The 17,471-nt window shown below is 47.4% G+C and overlaps 1 protein-coding gene across 1 annotated transcript in view; it reads left to right on the plus strand.

The window, feature by feature from the left end:
• The first annotated feature begins 11,267 nt into the window (after positions 1-11,267).
• Positions 11,268-17,471, plus strand: part of ARMH4 (armadillo like helical domain containing 4) — a 51,434-nt gene continuing 45,230 nt past the window's right edge. Inside the window, 4 exon segments of the mRNA XM_008501029.2 lie at positions 11,268-11,327; positions 11,330-12,665; positions 14,576-14,785; positions 15,938-16,156. Of these exon segments, the coding sequence (XP_008499251.2) occupies positions 11,268-11,327; positions 11,330-12,665; positions 14,576-14,785; positions 15,938-16,156 (1,825 nt within the window).

A 17,471-nucleotide genomic window follows, 5' to 3' on the forward strand; every position in this document is an offset into this window, starting at 1 on the left:
ATCAAGACAAGAGGGCAGGGTCTCAAGTTGTGCCAGGGGAGGTTTAGGTTGGAGATGAGAAAGAATTTCTTTCTGGAGAGGGTGATCAGGCATTGGAATGGGCTGCCCAGGGAAGTAGTGGATTCTCCGTGTCTGGAGATATTTCCAAAGAGCCTGGATGTGGCACTGAGTGCCATGGGCTGGGAACTGCAGTGGGAGTGGATCAAGGGTTGGACTTGATGATCTCTGAGGTCCCTTCCAACCCAGCCAATTCTATGATTCTATGATTCAAGGGGATGGACCCAACAGCTCTCCAAAAGGAGGAAGAGGAGGAAAACCCATAGTTTTTCTCCTGCTTGGTGTTCTGTCAGCAGCTGGACCTGGGTCCTGCTGTAGGATTTCAGCTTTGTTGATTTGAATATTTCCAACACAAAAATGTAGATTTCAGTGCTCATAACCACCCAGAAAGTTGTCTGTACTGCCCTAAAATTCCCCCCAAAGGGGAGCAGTGAAAACACTGGTGTTGTCTGTGTGGAGACACATGTCAGGCATGGCTGTTTTGCATTGAAACACAGTCCACCTCCCCCAGGGTATCCTGATTCTACATATTACCCCCAGCAAAGATCCTGTCTGTCCCCGTGATTAAAAGCTTTATGTCCCTCTCTGTGGATTATTAGAGGGTTTTACTCTGAGTGGAGTGACAGCACTAAAGCTGCACTTCCTTAAAATTCCTGCATTTGGGGTAACATCGTGTTTTGAGAAGCAAAAGAAGCTGAAGTTTTCAGAAGTCCCTCTAGGTGTTATCTGAGCAGCTCTATTTAAGGCAGGGCAGAGTTTAGTGTCAGAACAGTGCTTGGGGTTTGCTTGCTTTGGGGTGGTGTGTCAAGTGCTTTTTTTATTGCCAGCCTAATTTTCTAGTGGAGGATGTAGGACGGGGAGCAAAAAAAAAAATATCCAAGCACTAGAGGGACTTGACAGATGGTTCACGTTTTAGCTGAGACTCCACTCTGCATGGGGATGGCTTCCTCAGCACTTTATTTTCTGGGAAAATCATAATATGTGGTGTACTTTGCTATTAACTGCATCGATCCTGTTAAAGGGTAGGAACAGCATCACGGGCTGGACCAGGATTGAATTGTGGAGGTGAGCCTTGGTCTTCCTGGGCTGTATTCCCAGAGCAACTGCAGCTGATTCCCATGACCTTGGAGCAGTCAGCAAAAGCCTGGTTTGACTCGGAAAAGCAACCGTGTAAAAATGGCACTTTCCTACTCAGCAGATCTGGCCTCTGCCTCCTCTCCAGTCAAATCTGCTGACTTGGGTGACAAAAATAAGTTTTTATGGCTTTCCTGCTCTGTGAGCATTGCAGAATCACGAGAGCTGTGGAAGCAGAAGCTGGATCCTGTGCCTGCTTTTTGGACTAATTACTGTGAATTAAAGCCAGCAGTGGGGCTGCACTGGCATCACTTGGCCTTGCACAGCTTTTTTGTTAGTGACAGAGGAACATGGGAGAAGAAAGGAATCCAAGTTGACTCTCTTGGTTGAGTTTTAATTGAAAATGGCATTTACTGAGTTTGCAGTTGGAGGAAAAAGAAATCTGTTCATCTGTCAGATGATTACATTTGAAAGAACTGATTGGCTGGAAGCTTCCCTGACACGTATCTCAAAGTGAACTCAATGTAAACACTCTTTTCTCTCTGTAACAGGGGATGCTGTTCACACTTTCCCTGATTTAGACTCCCTGCTGCTTCATTCCAATGACTGCTAACAGGAGGAGCAGGTCCCCTTAAAAAGGGATGCTACCAGCTGACCTAAAGGTGAATTGTGTGGTGGAGATGTGCACTGATTTATGTGCTGGATGTCCCCAATATGCAATTTGGGAAAGTCATTCAGCAGAGGAATTAATGGTAACTATTTTAAAATTGCCTTTACCTTCTGTGGCATGTCCTGACATACTTAGGATAGCTGATACCATCTCATCACCAATGCCACGAGTAGCATTGTAAGATGCAGTGTTCTGATTATCAGGACAGAGGTTTTCTTGTTCCTTTTATTCATACAAATTATGTCTTCATGTAAATTATTCAGTGACCCAGTCACTTAATTAGTACATTTTCTTTGTACTACTTGGTTTGTGCAATAAGGCTGCAACAGGCCTTGTTCTTTCAGAGAAATACATGGCATTATATGAGTATGTTATAAAACAGAGTTGGCTGTTATAATAATACACAGATCTTATATGGGACTCTGACAAAAATGAAGTATGAAGTTTTGAAAGTCATCTAGCAAGTCAGAGCAAGTAATGGGACATGAGTCCCATGCTCTTTATCAGCCACGCTGCCCACATGGAAGAATAAACCCACTTATATCTGAATTTCATCTCTGAATTTCACCTTTGGAGGGGAGGAAGTCTTTGAAGGACAAGACCAGCAGAGGCTTGCACTGAAATGTCTTGAACTAGAGCACTGGTAAGAAAAGAAATGAATGAATATTTCTTAGCTTGCTGTGGAAGTGGGTGTGGGTTTGCTTGGTTATGTGTCTGCTCTGCAGCAAACTGAGTTAAAAAATGAGGGTTTCTATTAATAAACCATAGAAATTAATAACAAAACAGTGCTCTCTAGTGATTTCTGATTTCTGCCTCCTCCATCATGCTTCCCTCTTTCAGTCTGCAGATCTTTTTTGTTGATAAGGCAGAAGCCCATGGTTTTGGCAGGTTATGCAGGGCAGAGAAACCTGCAGTGTATGGGGACTTTCAGACAGGGGAAAAAACCACAGATCACCAGCTATTTTGGTTACAGTGATAATCAATGAAATATTTAACCTTGAGACTCTACAGTGCCAACCTGTGCTCAGAGTCAGGCAAAGACAAGGGGAAGTGAAAACCTCTCCAATCCATGAAGTGCTCTGCATGCCTTAGAGACATTTCAAATAACTTTCCCAATAACTTTACAGGTGAGATACAAAAATTGTTGAAAATATTCTTCAATCAGAAGCCCAGGTCAACTGCTTGGGCTGAATTCTGAAGCCAAGCCTCTGGGTAGAGCCTGGCAGACTCATCTGTGACAGCTCTAGCAAGGGGGGATTTTGTTGTCCTGCCTCTCTCCCTGCCTATGGATGACTGAGTATTTTGGGAACCAATCCCAGACCTGCCACACCATGCAGTGCTGCATTGAAAAATAAGCCCTCATTGATTTTGGTTTGCTGTAAAATCTGGCTACCCTGTTAGCACACAGGAGCATCTCCTCCCTGGCTGAGCCAAGCCCTCTCCTTCCTCAGAGAAATGAAATGGGGGGAACAGAAGATGAGAATTTTGGGTGCCTAATGTAGCTCTTGCCTCTTCCTTTCACCCCCTTACAGGAGAGAGTAAATGTCCTTTCTTGTCATGTATTTGGTTTTGGGTTTTGTTTTGTTTTCCAAAATATATTGATTCTTGAATAATTTCCCAGATTTCACAATTCATAAATGCCAAGGCAGAAGGGGCTATTCCCTTCATTTTGTCTGTCTCTTTGCTCCACCAAACTTCACTTTGAAGTTCTTTCTGATGTCTTTTGGCAGTGATTGCCTTTATTGCTGATACAGGATTTTTACACTTTCTTTTCCACTTATGCAGAGGTTAGCAAGATTACCCTGAAAAAAAAAGATTGCCCTGACCTATCATAAGTTTGTCTTTTAGAAGTTCTGATATTGGCTGCAGAATGGTACCAAAATGAATAGGGCTGGTTCCAGTTTGGTTGAAATCCAGTAGAAAACACTCAATTTCTCTAAAACTAGATGGGTAAAACAGGGGTGAGGCTAACAAAGAGAACAGGCCACTGATATAAATGTTGCAATAGCCCAACAAACAGAAAAACAACCAAAAATTTTTTTCTTGGTGAGGAATATCCTCTTTTTCCTCAGGAAGTTCTTTTATGATCACAGACTCAGAGAATGGTTTGTGTGGGATGGGACCTTCAAAGGTCACATCAATTTCCAAACTCCCTGCAGTGAGCAGGGACATCTCCAACTAGACCAGGTTGCTCAGAGCCCCATCCAACCTGACCTGGAATGTTTCCAGGGATGGGGCACCTACCACCTCTCTGGACCTCTGCCAGTGTTTCACTACCTCCACTGTTAAAAAAAAATAATTAAAAATTCCTTATATCTAGTCTGAATCTACCTGCTTTTAGTTTAAAACTCTTATCCCTTGTCCTATCAAACGGATGTTGTTTATTTACAGACCGCAGTGTCTGACAGGTTTTGACAGGTTAAATCTTCCTCTCCTACTCTCATTTTATAGATGATGCCTCATTTTATAGATCAATATGACTGGAATTACAGAGGGATTCACTGATTTGCCTCACATGATAGAAAATATTAATAACAAAGTCAAGATTTTAACTTTCCTCTCTCTCTCTCCTATCCCATTCTTCTATTCTCTCCTAGTAATTCCCCTAAGCTCTTAACCCCAGCCATTTTTTTCCCCCTTTCAAGAACATTATTTTGGGTTTCTTTTCACCTGTCCCTCCTCAGTGCAAACACATTGCACCTGCTGCAGCACTCCTGGGGATGGGGTATAAAATCCTGTGGGCTCAGTTGATGCCCTTGTGGTGGATCAGTTGAAATCCTTGTGGTGCCCCTGACACCAGCCTGAAGGGGAAGGTGAGAGGAGGAGAAACTAGACCTTATTTTTATTTTATTTTATTTTATGGGCTTCTGAGCTGCTGTACTTCTCTGATGCTTCTCAAAGTGAGCTGCTGTGTTCTGCAGAACCAGAACGTGTAAAGGTTTGCTCTTGCTACTAGAGCAGCACTGGGAGGAAAAAAAAAAACCCCAACAACCTAACAGGTGGGAGAAGGAAATGGGGCAAAATGGGTTATTTTTCGTTTTCACTGGCCTAACAGATGCTTCAAGTGAAGCAACAAAGAAAGAAACTGAAGGAAGCTCTGAATACGTGCGTGGGGTCCTCCTCCTTTGTAGATAAGAGTATCAGGGGAAGGTGACCTCTACAGCTGAAAATACCGTAGGAGAACGTGTGAGAGGTGGAAAACCCCTCCTGGTGCTGTAGGCCTTGTTTCTGTATCTTCTTTTTAGCAAAAAACCCGGGAGCCTCATCCCGTCTTGTGAGGAAGAGTTGAGTGCGTGCGCTGAGGATGCTCCAAACTTCCTTTCGGAGCAGTCAAACGCAACCCCGGCTGCGGGCGAACCTTTCCCACGGGATGCGGCTGCTCTCGGGTCCAAATCCCACCCGGGGAAGGAATAAGGGGGGGGGGGAAGGTGGGAACCGGCGGACGGGCGGAGCGGACCGGCCTCCGACACCGCCCCACCGGGGGCTGGCCCGGCCCGCTCCGCTCCGCCCGTGCGGCCGCGGGGCGCTGGGGGCGAGCGCGGCGCCGAGGTAGCGGGCGGAGGCAGCGGGAGGCAGGTGAGGCCGGGGGCTGTGAGTCGGGAGGGAGGGGGACATCCCCCACACCTAGGCGACCGTCACCCTTTCCCCAAGCCGAATGTTACCCCGGTTTTATTGAATTTTTCTTTTTCCGCTGGTTCGGTGCTGATGCTCGGCTGCCCGCGGGGCAGCGCATCCTCGGCGCGGTTCTTTGTTCCCGGCGAGCGGGCTGGTCCTCGGCACAGCCCCGGGGGATGAGGCGGGGGTGGGGGCATCGGGGAAACCTGGAGGGAGGAGAAGTGAGGCTGGGGGGGCTTGTTGGTGTCTTCAGGGTTGAGGTGGGGGGTGAGCACCGCTGTCCCTCCGTGCTGCTGCGGGCCTGGGCTGGAGAAATCCTCGGGCTGGTTGGTGGTAGTTGAGCCGTGATGGGTGGCTGAAGGAGAAGGATGCACTTCTGGGTCTTGAAGATCACCTGTAAATATGATTAAAGAGGTCGGGGTGTGTGGGAGGGAATTGATGAGTATCCCGCATGGGTGTATGCTGGGTGTAATCAAGCCTTGGGCCATCCCTAATCCCATTTTCTGGCCAGCAGGCAGGTCCTACCCAAGCTCCAAGGGCCTGAAAAGGTTTATTTAATCTGATTTTAAACCTTCACCTGCAGAGCTTTATGGCCCTCCAGGAAATTGACTGCACGGTGTTGCTCTCTGCATTAGGTGAGACACTGAAATTTGAGTGTTTCTTGCTGATTGGAATCTGAATGCTCCCAGGCAGCCTGGAGAGTGGCATTTCAACCCTTTTTTCTGATGTTTGAAAACTGCTACACTCTTTCGCCTCATTCTTAAACCCCCTCCTACCAATTTCTTTTTTTTTTTTAAATCCTTCAGGAATTTGGTAGACCTCTGACTTTTGTTGTGCTGAGGACCTGGCACGGGTCAGAAGCCCCAAAGAACTGTGTGGCTTTTACTTGCAAATCTGTGTCGGGATTTGCATAGGTGGTCTGCTCTTCTGAACAAAGCAAGTGATCCTGTAGTGGTTTGGGGGGGTAATGCTTAAAACATGTCGTGTCTTTTTCCTTAAAGAACCACTGCTGGAACACCAATGCTGGAAGTGGAGGAGATGTATTATGTATTAAGGTGCCTCATTAGGATGGGAAGGAACCTGGCCTTATGGAATATTAATATCTCATTTGTTTGCTTATAAGGATCTGTCCTCAAAGGCAGAGGAAATGTGCCCTTCTATGTGGTTTTGTCGGCACAGTTTTGTTTGCCCAACTTGGGCTGTGTTGGTGGCTGGCTTGGAGTTGTGTCCCTGTGGGGTTTTGCTGTGAGATGGCTTTAAGTGGTTGGGGTCTGTTTATCTGGAGTGTGTGCTCTACAATGCACTTGATTGAACTAGGCAGGGACAGAAGATGAAATTAAGGCATTTTTCTTCTGGTGAAAGTAGAGTTGGAGCTCTGCAGTGTATTATTTGGTGGCTTTTGTATTCAGCAGCAGTAATAAGGCTTGGATGGCAGACATTAGCACTCCAGTAACACACCATTTGATTGTTGACAGTTGTTTGACTTGTATGTTTTGGCTAAAGTCTTCCTATTAGAAGATTTGCCATGGTTTTGTCCCTTTCCCTCATCGATAAGGGGATGAATTATGGTGCTGAGCACATTCAGGACTGCTCAGTCGGAGCTGGTGTAATCAAGCTTGTACTTGGAGGTGTGAAAAGCTCTGCTCTGCAAAGGCTAAACTGATTTGTCTGAAGCTGACCTGCTCATCTCCTGTGCTCTCTGCTACATGATGCATGCAGCCACTTCAGCTCTGGAGTGCAAGTGTCCTCTCTGTGGGAGAGGGAAGGATGGTTAGGCCAGGCTTATTAAACAAGTAAAAAGCTCAATGCTGCTTTTCTCCTTGTTTCAATAATTCGGGGAAAAATGCAGCCAGATGTGGAAAATAACAGAAGTTGTTTTCTGGGGACTTTTCTCTAAGTGTCCTGGTGAAACTGGAAGGAGCTATGCTAGGGAGTAGCTGTGTACAGGTGGGACAGAGCATAAAGTTTCAACCTTTGCAGCATGTGCCTCCAAAGTGCTGGAACAGCTGAATTTCCATGCAAGGAACAGCTATTGCCTGTGAGAAATCTGGTCTGTTCTTTGCTTGTCCCCTTCAAGCCTGCCCTGTTGGGGTGACTGTAAGAGGCTGTAGTTCCCTGTGAGCTGGCTGTTGTCAGACCTCCCAAGAGCTGGAGCTTGGAACAGGTATCTCAAATTCAGAGGGGGGTTAATGGTTTAATAGCTGTTGCTCCTGCAAATTGTGTGTTCCTGGTTCAGAAAGATCCAGCTGAGCCTGAGAGACTGCTACAGCTGGAGACCAATTTGTCTTTATTGTCCCTCAGCCTGGTGGCTTGCCCACAGGAGTTGATGTTTCTTATTCTGATGGGCAGCTCCTGGAGGTGCCCAGTTTTGGCATCTATTTTTAGCCTAGAAGTCCTCTGTGCTTCTTACCAGGTGCTAAAAGAAAACTTCAGCATTTTTTTTTCCATGCTGAAGATAAAGATCCTTGCCTGTGTGCAGTTGTGCTGCCTTTGCAGCTAAGGGAGCTGCATCTCTTGGGATTTGTTGTTATTAAGTGCAGGGAAAATAGCTGGTGGTGTCTCTGTATGTGTTTCTTATTTGAAGCAAAGATTAGTTTTCCACTGAGAGCCTGGCTGGTGCTTGGCAGCTCTCCTTTAGGGCTTCAGCTCAGAGAATGCCAGGTGAAATCTGGGAACAAGGAGTTCCTGCAGCATGGAATACTGAGTTACTCCACAGCTTCGAGATAGTGATGAAGAAGCTAAAGCTTACTACAGAGGGAGTGCTTGGTCAGACAGCATGCTCCAGCTTGTTTTATTGCTTGGATAAGGCTGTGGAGCTGACTATAAAAATCTCTGGGTGGGAGGGTAAATGTGTGGCTCAATGTAGCTGGAGTAGCAGCCAGCTGCCTGCTAAAGCCTGGATTGCTCCTGCATGAATGGGAGAACTACAGCAAGGTGTCAGACTCAGCTTAAAATGATAGCCAGGTCACTGCTGTTCATACAGGGTCTAATCCAGCCTCTTCCTAAAGCTAAGCAGATCTTAAGCTCTGACTAATCTTCTTTAAAGTGTGAACCTGGCCCATTATCCTGCAGCAAGCTCCGTGCCATTATCTCCAGCTTTCATTCAATGTAGAGGTGTGGGTTAGCTTGGATCTAGTTGTCATGGATTTTTCTGAGCAAATAACTCTCCCAACATGATTTTCACATGTGGGACTGTGGTCAACAGTGCTTTTCATTCAGACTGAGGCTGCCCAAAGTGCAGCAGGAACTCCTGTGTCTGGCTGGTACTGGGTGCTCATGTTGGCTACTAACCAGAAGGAGGAAAGGTGTTTAAAATATTTTTTTACATCTTCATAAATGGATCTCTACAAGCCAGTCTTTTAGGGAGCAGCTTTCCCCTCTTTAGTCACTGACACTCCTGATCCTAGTAAAGATGGAGTAAGCTCATTGGATAGGGAGAAATTAATATTTCAGGATTACATCTAGCCACATCCTGAGTGTCTTGGGCTGTTTGAGAACCTAGAGCTAGAAATGTACAAATGTATGTATATATCTACATGTGCATAATGTATATGACTGGAAGAGAATTGCTGTGATTTTCTTTAGAGTGAAGCTGTTCAGGTTAACTACTGCTAAAACTACTTGTACAGCCTGAGGAGAGTTCTGAATTCTTGAGAAACTGTCTCTAGATCCTGTTATTTATTTCAAAACCACAAACCCCACAGAATATCCCTCTCTGTGTTTCAGATCTTGCCTGGTACTTGCTAAAGGCATGTGAGGTGAATGTAATGTATCCATCAGCATGGCAAGGCAGATGCCTGTCATCAGGCTCAGGCAGTTTAATTGGCATAATGTACTCTGGGTGCTTTTTAATTACAAAAGTGTATAAAGGATCAGCCTGGGAGGAGAACAGCTGAATGCTGTCACTTTTCAACTATTTTTTGGCAGGGAGGGCAGAGGAGACTGATAGGTGGCCACTCATCCTCCAGAGATAAGGAGATGCTAAAAAAAAAAGTGGAAGGTGTCTGTGCTGTTACAGGTAAAGAGCTCCTTGGTGGCTTTGGTTTGTCCCTGAGCACCTGGTGTGTGTGTGTAGCCTCTGACAATGAATAAATCCACCAGGCTGAGCTACATGGGCTGCAGGGAGAATGGAAAAAGTGACTGTGTGTGTCCTGAAGGTTAAAGCAGCTAATGGGACTGGGAGCAGCTCACTCCAACCTGTGTCAGTGCTGAGGTTGTCTGTCCTCTCTGCTGCAGGAAACCCTTCAAACTTTCTTCAGCTAGTCTGTCTTCACTGTGTCTGGAATAACAAGTATGGTTTACAATGGAAATAAATCTGTATGACCAGACCAGATAGATTATAAGCTTTCTGATACCTTTTGTTTAGCTGGTGGGACACACACAATAAGAGTTTCCACAAGGAGACTGATGGATGTGAGCAACACTTTGTATAATAAAGCAGTGCTAGGTGGTTGCTGCTTCTCTGTGTAGAGATGGAGTAATATTTACCTACCTGCTGTTTGGGTGGGGAAATGAGGAGTCTAAGCAGCTGGGGCACTCATCCTGCTGCCCATGAGCAGTTCTGCAAAGGGTAACCTTTACTCTTGCCATGAAGACCAAGATGTGATTCTGGTAACTCAAACTTTTTTCCTTGCCTTTGAGCTGTAGGGGGGATTTAATGGGTGCTGGTAACAGCAGTTCCTTCATGAAATGAATGTGCCAGCCAAAGGAGGTGAAGTTGTTGATGGTTGGAGGCTTCTTCCAGTAAGGCTTGACTGCCATTTGTAAACTGCCCTCTGAAACTTGGAAGAGGACCTTACCAGACTGGCTGCTTGCTATGTGCATGGGGTTTATGTGACAGCCTGTCCTGAATATTGTCATGATACCTGGGACCTTGCCTAGGATGCTCTTCTGCTGTTGGGTGATGATGCAGCAAGCCTAGGACTGAGGTGCCTGCCCACAGGGAGGTGGATGGGAGCAGGCTGGTGCTGCTCTGTGCTGCTCAGTCTTTTTTAGGTTGGATGTTAGGAAAAAAAGTTCCTTCTTTGAAAGCCCTGGCCCAGGTTGCCCAGGAAATGGGTGGAGTCCCCATCCCTGGAGGGTTTTCCAAGCTGTGTAGATGTGGTGCTGAGGTTAGCTGTGGATTTGCTGAGTTCATGGCTGACTTGGCCATCTTTTCCAACCAGAAGAATTCCATGATGCCTTCAGGAGCCTGAGCTGTTACTGGAGGAAGCAGAGCCTGCCAAGAGCAGGCTGTCAGCTGGCTGGATCACTGCTGGGCTACTGGTTCAGCACTCCTGGAAACTTGGGAAGCACACTGTGGTTATACACGTGAAACCTTCTAGAAGTGCCTTGGTGGTGCAGTGCAGCACAGACACTGCTGATGCAGCATTGTGCCTGTCTGGGCTGGAGTTTTTCTCCATGGGGCCGAGGACCCATACAGGGTGTGATGCTAATGCAGCCCCAAAGCCTTCTGGTCCTCCCTATAGATCCATCCAGCTTTCTTGGTTTCTTTCTCCATCTAACCACAGAAGAGGCCTGGGACTTCAGTCTGGCTTTGACAAACCTGAGATACCTCAGTCCTGGACTTTGTCCTTTACTAACATTGGTCCTCATCTCATCCTTGCAAGTCTAATATCTGCTGCCTAGAGCATGGCACTTCATCTCTGGAGCAGGAGCTCTTGGGCTTCAGATCAAGGTTGGGTTTTACCTGGCATGAGATTTTGGGTTAGGTTAGGAACGGGGTTTCACTGCTTGGAATATCTAGGAGGGGTCTGTTCAGAACTGACCACAGAACTGTGTGCTTAGAATCTCTCACCCGGTTATTCAAGCCCCAGGTCAATAGGTAATTGTGCATTTATGTAATCTTTTGATGTTTTTCCTTTCTAGATCTTGCACTCTGGACTTGTCAGCCTTGCAGACTTCTGAGCACCTCTCTCCTCAGCTATGAGCAGACCACTGGAATTTAACATCTATGTGGTCACCTGCAGCATTCTGCTCTTATCCTCCCATCCACCATGCTGTGCAGCTCAGCAAGCAGAGGAGAGGGACATGACCAAGGTTCAGCATGGACCCTGGGCAGAGAATGGGGTAGAAGATGAAAGGACAAGCATGCTGAACTTGGAAAATAACCTGGGTCCTTCTGAGGAGGGTGTCTCTGAAGAGCCCTGTGGAGTGTCAGCAAAGCCCTCGGAGATGCCCTTCAGTGAAGCTTTTACTGCAGAAGGAGAAATTCAGCCTGTAAGCCCAAACCATCTCATGCCAGGCAGCCAAGTCCTGGGTGCTCAGACCTCTGCTGTGACAGTGGCTGCTGTGGCTGAGGAGGAGCTTGGTCCCACAGCATCAGAGCTGGAGGAGGATGGGGCATTCAAGGCCATGCTGACCACAGCTGTCACTACCTTGAATCCTGCTGTCCAGGAGGAGTCTGCTGGTGAGGAGACCACCACAGGGGGTGGTGTTGAAGTTGAGCGTGGCTCTACTGGTCCCTCAGCAAACCCCCTTCCTGGGACAGCTGCTGAGGAGGAGATGGCAGAGAGCATCTCACCCCACTCAGCTGAACCCCAACCCGTGATACATCCCAGCTCTCCCAGCTGGGAAATGGCAGGGGATCATCCTGTCATCCCAACTCCCCAGGCTAGCAGTGTGACCTCTGAGGTGGGAATGGGAAGAGCCCACACAGGGAGCCCTCTGAAATCCCTGGCTGTGCGAGCATCTGTGGCTGCCAAGCATCCCCTGGTGGTGACCCAGGCCACACTCCCCCTGGGAGCAGGGATGGGTGTCAGGCAGGGAGAGCTGCCCACCCTGGCTGGCACTGTCACTGCTTACCCTCCGGACACTCTGCCACCTGACTGGGATGACACAAAACTGGGGGATGTGAGTCAAGGGGGAAGCACATCTCGGGAGGAGGTGACGGAGGATCTGGGGGCAGCAGAACCATCCCTGGCCACCAAGGGAAGTGTTGGGGAGGAAGAGGATGCAACGAGAGTGCTGCCATCCCCAGTGTCCCCTCCTCTAACTCCTGGGCTTGCTGAGGAGACCAACTCCACAACTCTGGTGCAAGGGGAGGAGATGCCAGCACCTTCCACCAGCAGTGGTGACACTTTCCACGCCGTGAACCTGACGGGTGTAGACACTGATTACAGCTCGTTGGAAAACATCAATGCAGTCACAACAGAGGAGGGGAAAAGCATCCTGCCCTCCCAGCCAGAGGCTGCTGTGGTGACAGATACACAACCTGATCTCCATCCCACTCTGGAAAGCTCCTGGAAAGGTAAAAACTTGCCTGTTACAGGCACTTTTCTTTAAGTGTAGGTTTAGGAGGGATGCTCTGGGGAATCTGTTCTTCACTTCAGGGAGATGAAGCAAAGAAAAATGTGGTCTTGATACCTGCAATAGAGGTGGGACACCCCTTACTCCACCCCCAGAAAAGGCTGAGCCTTTGTGTAGGTGTAAGATCCTGAACAGGTAACATGGATCCATACAGTACTACCCTGGCTGTTCCTATACACTGTGTCCCTGGGTACAGGTGGAACCATCCAACCAACTGTGTCCCTGTCCTGAATGTTACATGAAAACTCAAGCTAGGAAAGGGTGGCTGTAGTAGCAGGTAGGGTTGTTGAGACTGGAAGGGTGTATTTGGGTATGGAGGTCTGTAGAAAGTTGGGGTCTCATCAGGAGATGGCTGGTGCTAGTTAAAAAAAAAATAATTGCCTTATTAACTTGAAGTTCTGCATGTGTGATGCCCTAACAAAGTAGGGATTCATATAACAGTTGAGAGGGATGGGTGTAGTCTGGCTGTAGGCATCTCACCTCAACTGGAGATGTAAATCTGCTTTGAATATTCCTCTGGTATGCTTCTCCTGTGACTTGGGAGTGCCCAGCCTCTGACCTGCTGGTTAAGCACTTGATTTCAAGGAGGATAATGCTGTCCCCAGGGTGACTTTGGTATTGGCTCACTCTGAAGCCTTGCAAAATGGAGGGGGGAATAAAAAAACCTGGGAGGGGCTGGGGGGCTGATTTAGTTGGCATCTGGGATCACTTGGCTCTCCAGTGCTGGCTGTGGGCATCTGCAGTCAGTGCAGGAGATGCAGAGCTAATGGATGGCTGAAGATGCTGCTTAAATCCAGGGAGCCTGTGAGTCACTGACATCTTCTGTGACTTTACAAGGATGTTCAGATCAAAAGATCTGTCCAGAACCTTGCATTGTCAGAACTGTAAGAAATTTCTAGTGTTGTCTCTCCCCACCCTAGAGCTGAAGCAGTGTCTGGGCTCTGACTCTGCAGTGTTCATGCCAGCTCTGTTACCAGCAGGCAGGAATCTCCTCCAAAGCAGCCTGGCATAGGCTGTGCTGTGCTCACCTGCAGAGATGGCACCTTCAGCCTGATGGCTGTCCTTCCACTCTGTGTTTAAAATACAGAAAAAATGTTAAAATCTGGTTAGGTGTTGAGCGTTGATGTGTTTCTGGGCTGATGAGGAACATGAGCTGGAGCTTAAGACTTGGTTTTAATTGCTGGGCATCTTTAATCTTCTCCCTTAAGCTGCAGAGGCAAAAGGACAACTTCTCCTCACTGCACTCTAAAGATCTAGCTTTTGATGTCAAAGAAGGAAAGCTAATTGCATGCTGGTGCTGAAACCAGACTGATTAATTTCTAGATTAATTTATAAGCACTTGACTTGTCAGCAGGGTCCCTCCCTGTTGTTCCCAGATGTTGGGGAAACAACACTATCAGTGAGACTTGTGCAATGAAAATAAACCCTTCTACAGGGCTGAAATTTTCTTGCTGTGAAAGGCAGTAACTAAAAGCACTGCTCTTCACACCATGGGCCTCCAGTGCTCTGCTCCTGTGGTGTTGTTCCCCAGCGGGTCCACTTGTCCCAGAAGGACAATTAAGAAAACAAAGACTGATCCTGATTCCTGTTATGCACATTCTTGCATCAGTCTTCATGCTGATGATACTGCCCTGATACAGTAAAACTAGATGGTAAAATTTACAGTAAAATTAAAATTAGTTGTTATACAGCCTGGTCCAGGACTTCACTGCCCTGATGATGCTTGGCTGGACCTGCTGCTTGCTCTGTGTCTCTGGAAATGTTAATGCAAGGAGTTGTGTTCCTTTAAAACCCTGCTCTGTTGCTGTCAGCTTTTCTGGTGCATGGTACTGACAGGTGTTCTTGCCATAGGTATTACTGAGGAGGTGACAACAGTTGCCCAGGAGGCTGATGCTGCTCTCTCAGTTGTGACAATGACACCTGCTGCCACCCAGGGTACAGGAGCTGGAAGCTTTCCACAGGAAAACAGTGGGGAGGACACCCAGATGCTGACTGCTCCCAGTGCCACCCAGATGTTGGCAACTGATACTTCCTCTGTGGTGAACACTCCAGATGTAGAAGGTAGGGTTCTGCTTCAAGGAATGGAGCTTCATTTCCAGACAAGATGAGTTGGTGCATCTAAAACTCTTGGCAGTGCTGGGTCACTGAAGTCTGGACACACAGCATACATGTTCTGAATTAATTTTCTTCCTAGCATTCTGTAGACTGTTTTCTGCCCATATTACTAGCTCCACCATGTTGAAATATGCCACCATGTGGTGTTTTTGTCCCAGAACAAACAAAATGCCCATATCCATCCTTGCTGGCAAGTTGCCATCTAGCCAGAGACATTTTAGCCAGTTTTTACCTATGGTTTTTACTTACTTTTGGAACCAGAGGCACTTGCAGGTTGCTGGTGCTCATTTCAAAGGAGAAAAATGTTTTATTGGGATAACATGAGAGCAGTGATGGAGGGTTAGACCTCTTGTAGGAACTTGGGAAGCCCTTGAGTGTGGAAGCATGCACTGCTGTCCTTTCCATTGAGGAATGGAGAGTTTTCTCAGGTTGATGTAGCTCAGACAAAGATTTTAAGCAGGTGTGTTCATCTGGCTGCTGCAGACTGGCTTGATGTCACCTTGGCAGGTACACATGGAAACCTTGTCACCCTGCTAGGAAGGTAGGAAGAGTTCCCTGAGCACAAAGCTGACTTTGAGCTTGAGGGTGTTTCTGCACAACTGTAATGGAGCTGCTGCTGGGCAGCTTCCTGGTAATTCTGGTATTGCAGGGTATCAAAAGAAGAAAACTATTTGTGTTGTCTCCTTTAAATTGAGGTCCCTCTGTAGGGGAGAGAGCTTTTCTGGCAGTTTCCACTAATTAATTTGCTTCTGGGACTTAATCAAATTATACTAATTTTTATCTTTGCAATAAACAATTAGCTCTTTTATTTGATTCAGATCTCAACCAGTGTCTCAGAGCTCTGATCTTGCTATGGAATGGTGATAGTCCTCAAAGCAATGGAAGTAAAACCTAGCTGAGTTCTCATTAAGGGTTTATCCTGTGCTGGTTTTCCTGGAGCAGAAGCTTTCATTATAGCAGAGTCACTTGCACATCTTGGAGGCAAAAGTTTAATAACCTCTTCCACTCAATGAAGTTTCTATTAAGTAGGTTTTTTTCTTAAATGGTGGGTTTTTTTTTTAATTGTGCCAAACTGCTGCTGGTTCTTGTCTTCTGTAGATATCACAGATGTGGTCCTGGTCACCAGTGAGAAGGCTGCTGCAGCTCCTGGTGGGTTGCCTGCTACTCAGTCTGGACAGATGGAAGAACCATCTAGCAGAAGTGTGGACATGGTAACTCCAGCATCAATGGCATCTTCTGTCAGGAGGACATCTCTCCCATCTGTGAGGAGGATCAGCACTGCTGTCACCTATGGGCTGGACCGCCTGGAGTCAGAAGGTACCACTGATCCCAGGGCTAAGAGGCAGGCAGCTCCATGTGGAGTGACACATTTCCCTTGATAACCAGCTCCCCAGTTTGTCTGTTTGGCATGCAGCTCTGTGCATATGGTGGTGTTGCTAATAAAGTTGTTGAACAACCTGTCCCCTTCCAGGAGGTACAGGAAAAGGAAGCAGTGAATGGTGGTGTGGAGGATGCTTGAAATTCAAGTGGCTGTGCTGGGAGGGATGGAGCTTCCCCTTGCAGAGGGAGCAGCAGTGGTGCTGTTGCAGTGGAGTCTGGCTCTGTACCTGTAAAATATGAGTTTGTGCATTGGTTGCAGAGCCTTTACCAGGTAACCCTCATGGGAAGATGTTCAAACAGCTGGAGAGCCCTTGGCACCCTACTGCTGATCCTGATCCTCACCCTGTGCAATGCAGGATGATCAGCATGAGGTGGCTGCCTCAGTGTCCAGCTGGCTGAAACCTTGCCAGGATAAGTGATACCCTACTTATGCTCCTTGTGTGAAACTCCTGAGAGAGGTGAAGGATGCATCCCCTTTGAGGTGGTCTTCCAGCTCACTGCTCTTTGCTAAGCTGTTCTCCCATCACTGGCTCTTCCAGCCTTGCCTCACCTCCTGTCTTCTCTTCTCTTAAGCTCCTTTTGCCCACTGCAACTCTGGGAGTCTCTGCTCTCTGTCTTCAGACAGTTGAAACTCAGTGATGCAAATTCTGCCTGGGCAAGCATCCCTCAGGGGAGGTTTAGGTGAAGTGGGTCCTGCTCTGGAGATGGTCTGCAGTGCAGAGCTGATATCTCTTCACATCATCCATGATTTTCCACAGAGAATTGTTTCCCCTCTGCTTCTTGCTCTTTCCCCTACTTTAACTCCTCTCTCCTGGCTCATCCATCCAGTTTTGTCCTCCAGTGTCTGGATTGACACCACCTGGCAAGGATTAATCTTGCTGCCTGTTCTACTCCTCTTCCTCTATCTTGCCCTTCCCTTCCTATTTTACTGCAAAGGTTGGCAACCCTTCAGGGGTGCCATGCCAGATGGTATTTCTTCTGATTAGAGGTGGGGTGCCACAGGCAGCAGCTCATCAGCATCTTCTCTCTGCATGAAGCAGTAACTCTCACATTCCTCTTAAGTTTGGAGGGCAGCAGAAGCTGGGGACCCTCCTTGTTGATGTGTGGGGTGCTGCAGCTTCTGCCTGTCCTCTTGTCAGGCTTGCTGCTTGCTTGGAAACCTGCCAGGAGCTCACTGAGCCTCCAGCTACAGCCCTCACCCCATTGCCAGGATGAATTCTGTGGGTATCTGGCAGCACAGGAGTTTGGTGAT

This window comes from Calypte anna, chromosome 5A (assembly GCF_003957555.1).
Source record: "Calypte anna isolate BGI_N300 chromosome 5A, bCalAnn1_v1.p, whole genome shotgun sequence".
Taxonomy (NCBI): Eukaryota; Metazoa; Chordata; class Aves; order Apodiformes; family Trochilidae; genus Calypte; species Calypte anna.